Genomic DNA, 5,388 nt, shown 5'->3' with positions numbered 1-5,388 from the left:
CAGACGGCAGCCTTGGTCAAGAAAGTCCTTACTACTGATAGGAACGGAAACGCGAACTTTGCCTGGACCGTCCCAGTCGACCAAACGCCCGGGGATTATTATCTGAAGGCCGGAGATTTGACTGGGAAAGTGTTTGGCATGTCAACAAGTTTTGAGGTGGATCAAAAGCCGAAGCGCCGTTTGGTAGGGCCTTCACACACAGTGGAATTCTAGATATTAAGGCGAGAGGGTACATAACAAAAGAGTTCGAGGCGAAAGGGACGCTTAACATGCTGGGGGAAATTGTCATCACAAGATGGAGGACAAAAAGAATTTAGGCTTGTCACACGGTGAGGAAAAGATGTCGCCATAAGGATAATATTGTAAGGAGACAGGGTTTAACTCATGAGCTGCAGCTATCTTGTTTAAAAACACAACTATCTGCCGTTCTCCATACTGCGCACCAAGCTAGCTATCCTACTTTGTGAAGCTCGTCTATGGTATTACCATTTCAGCTACCTCTACTACTCCCATCAATCCCGCAGGAAAAACATTCCGCGCCGATTTATACATCATGTACAGCCCATTATGCTCGAATGCGCTCCAAATCGCATTTATTTCCTATTTGGATTAGAGCATCCAGATCGAACACTCGCGACTCATGTGCATATGTAGCAGGCGGATCCTTCACGGTCAAAGGCTTAAAATTGTGATAAGTGAAGCCCAGCCATGCGATTTCGTGTTCCAACATTCGTCAATATTCGCGAGGTTCTTTTGCCTGAATGTCTACGCGTAGTCTTCGTAGTCTCAAGAGAGGAAAGGGGCAAAGTATTGGGGGGTATGTTTATAACCCTCCGGAAGCAGCGTAATCTCATCTTTTGCTGGCGCCCATCCACATAAATATCTGAGAGCTGATCCCATTTCCTTAAATCCTTTTAGCCAAATGTAATCGGACAGCATGACTGTCAAACTTTAATTTTTTCTACGTATGCAATGTCTGATTATCACACACACTGAAGGCGGGCCCTTCGATTTCTAATGTTTAACCCCTTTTGTGCCAAATGTAGGCCAAGCCCCACAATGCGTGCGATAAAAAGGAAGTTAAAAAATATGTTTGTGCATTAAAAAATAGGCAAGCATGCAGCACGTCCCGATATTGCATAGATCAGTTTGTTGTCCTCGTTGAAAACTCCCTGGCCTCAGGCGAACGACCTCCCCCTGGCATGGCTCAATGGGCGCCTTGACATGTGTCCGTTTTGCACTCGTGATAATGACTCATCCCTTAATTGCCTCCGTCTTTCCGCAGACAGTCTTTGCGCTTTGGGTACACTCTTGGCTGACGAGATCAGGCATTGCTGGGGCACATGCCACCGGTGGCTGCGATTTCACTTCCTGAAAGTGGCCTTCCTCCATCACCCTCCATCTCAACAAAGCTCGAGGTCTCAGATAGCATGAGCTACACCGCTGCAGAGAACCTCAATCAGGCATCCAATTCAGACTCCTCATCATCGACTGAAACAATTTATCACACGTTTCGGGGGAAGATAGCCTCGTTTTTGTATATGGCTCCCCCATTGGCGGCTTCTTCCACCGCAGAGGAACGCCTTCCCCTACGCAGCACGACTAGCTCACAAGACAGAAATAAACGGACTCTGCAAGTGACACCACAATCATCTTCTTCAGAATCCTCCCCCATCCTGACCTACACCACGAACGCGCCTCCCACGCGCCCGCCCACGCGGCTCCTACCCTCCCTCCCTGAGGCCTACCACTCCGTCCCTGTTCCTCGCGCCCGTCCTGGGGAAGTCTCGTGGCTTTCCCGGTGTCGGTAAGCAAAAATAAATACCAAGTGGAAAGAGGAACAGAGGGCTCCATAGAAGGTTTAGACTGATGAGCGTACGCTTCCCCTTTCTCATTCGTTGGTATTGTTTTTCTTTCTTGACAAACAGGACGCTTTTGGCCTACGTGGGCCCGGGATACATGGTGGCTGTAGGTTACATGGATCCTGGAAACTGGGCGACAGATATAGCGGTGAGTCTTTCGGTAAAGGGAGCTCGTGAAGAGAGGACGTGGAGAGCAAGCTTGACGTGCGTGGGATGTCGAAGATCGATTGGTGGAATGAAAGCACTACTTCCTGACTAGACTTTATCTCTTGTCCTGCTTCGTGACAGGGAGGAGCCATCTACGACTATGCTCTCCTCTCCGTCGTCCTCCTCTCCTCCCTCCTGGCTGTCTTCCTCCAGGTGTTGACAGTAAAACTGGGGGTCGCCACCAAACGGGACCTTGCCCAGATGTGTGCCGAGGCCTACTCCCCCCGCTTTGCGGTCTTCCTCTGGATTACGGCCGAAATCGCCATTGCAGCCTGCGACTTGGCCGAAGTCATTGGTACGCTTGGCTTTCCCTCCTTCGGTCGCACACGGGCACTGCCCTCTGCTCATCTTCATCTGCTCATCTTCCTTTCTTTCTGTCACCGTTATTTCCTGCCAATGGGACAGGCTCCGCTATTGCTTTGCAACTTCTCTTTGGGCTCCCGCTAGTATGGGGATGCTGTTTGACAGCTCTAGGTGCGAAAGGGACAGAAAGGAGTAAAGGACAGTTCTGAATCATAGAAAGGGGAAGGAGACGAGGGTATTGAAAGGGGGAGGCTTCTCACCACATTCCTATATCTTTAATATCTTCGCCTTTCCCTGAACCCCTCCTTTGCACTCCAGACGTTTTGATTGTCCTCTCATTCTTCGATAAGCCCGGGCGCCGGTTTCGTGGCCTCGAGCTGGCTGTGATGGGTCTCATCGCCGTCATTTTTGTTTGCTTCGCCGCGGAAATAGTCCTATCTCGGCCTTCTTTCTCAGGTACTCTCCTTGGCATGCGTTACCCTCTCGTACGTCCCCTACTCTGTCCTTTGATCTTTCCCCCCTGTGCTTAATGTTAACGTCCCTTATCTTTCTCCGCTTCTCCTCGTACGACCTCTTCCGTCGCCGCAGGGGTAATGAAAGGTTTCTTTGTTCCCGACCTCTATGCCCTCGCGACGCAGGCGCCTCGCCTATACATCGCCATGGGTAAGAGAGGGTCACAATGAGGGAAGGGGGGGGTTCGCGGCCGTCTTAGTCGTGGAAGGGGTAGAGAGAAAGAACGGGAAGAAACATTTGATGTATCGGGGTCCCATCGAAAGCCGCTAATCGGTCGTCCTGATCATGCGAGCAGGTATTTTAGGCGCCACAGTCATGCCTCACAACCTATACCTCCATTCGTCGCTGGTACAAACGCGGGACTACGGAGAAAGCGTGGAGGACAAGACGTAAGTAGGAAAGAAGGGATGGAATGAGGTGAAAACGGCCCATGGAGGGAGGCATTGGAGCTATCTGCACGGATCATCCGCTGGCACTGGCTTGTTCGTTCCGCCTTTGCGTCGGTTTCTTACAAGTCTTACCGCATCCCTACCAGTGAGGCCATATTCTATTCATCCCTGGACACGATCATCGCCCTCTCCTTGGCCCTCTTCGTCAACGCGGCCATCCTTATCGTCGCAGCTGCCGCTTTTTTTGATCCCAGTGGTTCCACTCAGGATGCTCCTTCGGTATCGGAAGCCTACGATTTACTGGCACCTGTGCTAGGTAAGAAAGTTCCGGAGTTAGGAGAGGGATATATTTTTTAATTTTTCCTGGTGGTTGGCTCTTAAAATGGGATGAACGAATGTAAGACTGCGAAATTCTGCATGAGAAGGGAAGGAAGAAGATAAAGAAAGGCGGTCCTGCTTCTTACACATCCTTGATGCGCTTTTTTTGAATTCCCTTTCCAACAGGCAACAAAGCTGCGTCCATTCTCTTTGGAGTTGCCCTCCTCGCGTCGGGTCAGAACAGTACATTGACCGGCACATTGGCAGGGCAAATTGTAATGGAGGGCTTCGTGCAGGTATTAGCTTGACCAATTGACAACATCCAGAAGATATTCTTTCCCTGAAAGATCATTTGTCGTGCGCAGTGCTTGGTCGTGTTACCACTTTGCCTGCTATCAATGTCAATAATCTCTCCCCTCTTTATCTTTTTATTGTATACTCATAAGGTACGCTTGAAACCCTGGCTTCGTCGCCTGATCACACGCCTGGTGGTGATCGTCCCCGCTGTGTTCACTGTGGTGTTGGCAGGCGACAAAGGAGTAGACTTCCTTCTCGTCCTCTCGCAGGTAAATGGCCGAAGAATGTTCCGCGAGACTGAAGGGGTGGAGAATGAAGATGGGCCAAGCGCAAAGAGAGCTTTTTGGATCGGAAATTATCATAGTGTCAAAATACATAGTGATGACCCGAGCTGACACATCATATGTATTGTGCCACTTCAGGTTATACTGTCGTTCCAACTCTCCTTCGCAGTTTTCCCGCTCGTTATGTTCACTAGCGATGTCTCCGTCATGGGTACAGAGTTTGTAAATTCCCCATCGACTTCCTTTCTGGCCTGGGTCTCTGCCATTCTTATAGCCGCTTTGAACATATGGTTGTTGGTCATGACAGTTGGACAAGGTAGTATCCCTGCTTAATTGGCCAACGGCGAGAAAGTGTATTTGCAGTAATCTAGTCATGATATTCATGATCGTGTGAAGCGAGAACCAGTAGTGGTAGCTGTTCTCTTAATTAGAGCTCATTTGGTCTTTCGGTGGCTATCGACTAAAAGGGCAAAGTAAAATAGTTTGGAAATCACTGTTGAACGTGCCAATGTGCATTCAAAGGCATGTTAAGATACCTCGAAAATCGAAAGAAAAGAAGCAAGAGGAAAGTTGGGATCAGGAAGTGACCTGTATGTGTTTCACATCCTATAAAGTATATACCCCAAGGAGTCTGCTAGCGCCAGACATCGAGCACAAATTAGTTAAGAAACCATATAATGTTATCTTTTCTCCTCTTAAAGAGTAAGAAAAGTTCCTTGGAAGAGCTGGAGAGGGCCATAGACTTAATTATTGAAGATAGAGAAGGCAAACATAGAATAATATTTCAAGACAGCTGGATCTAGAATGTGAAAATTGGAGAAAGTGAGAGTGTTTTTCAGTAGAAAATGCTTTGATACAGGGTCATAAGAATTCGTTCCTGCATGATCCAAATCAAGCAATGGTTTTAATGTTGACGCATACGCAGGCAAGCTGATCAATGTTCTTCTTTTCAATTGAAATCCGCTCGATAAATGGCATGGGCTATGTCCTAGCCATCGCAAGTCTGCCTTTCTCCTCGACCTTTTATCCACAGAACTGGTGGAATAGCAGACCTTTTCGATTCGTTCGTTGCTAAGTAGAAGGCGACTACCGTTAGAAGTCTAATGCACAAAACGTTTTCTACAAAATCATTCCTTTCAGATGTTCCAGTCTAACGTGTTGAGGGGGGACCCACAGGCTTCGGCGGGGCTGGTTTGCCTTGGTCGATCATCCGCC

At 48.6% G+C, this 5,388-nt stretch overlaps 1 protein-coding gene across 1 annotated transcript; it reads left to right on the top strand.

Moving 5' to 3' along the window:
- Nucleotides 1–1,282: 1,282 nt before the first annotated feature.
- NGA_0380900 (mn2+ fe2+ nramp family) lies at nucleotides 1,283–5,097 on the top strand. The gene is made up of 7 exons (XM_005854796.1): nucleotides 1,283–1,807; nucleotides 1,929–2,010; nucleotides 2,151–2,364; nucleotides 2,961–3,035; nucleotides 3,181–3,274; nucleotides 3,421–3,590; nucleotides 4,312–5,097. The coding sequence occupies exons 1-7, from the start codon at nucleotides 1,344–1,346 to the stop codon at nucleotides 4,365–4,367; spliced, it is 1,155 nt and encodes a 384-aa protein (XP_005854858.1). The 5' UTR covers nucleotides 1,283–1,343; the 3' UTR covers nucleotides 4,368–5,097.
- Nucleotides 5,098–5,388: the final 291 nt, after the last annotated feature.

This window comes from Nannochloropsis gaditana (assembly GCF_000240725.1).
Source record: "Nannochloropsis gaditana CCMP526 unplaced genomic scaffold scaffold383, whole genome shotgun sequence".
In the NCBI taxonomy this organism is placed as follows: Eukaryota; class Eustigmatophyceae; order Eustigmatales; family Monodopsidaceae; genus Microchloropsis; species Microchloropsis gaditana.
This window is presented reverse-complemented; position numbering and strand designations above follow the sequence as displayed.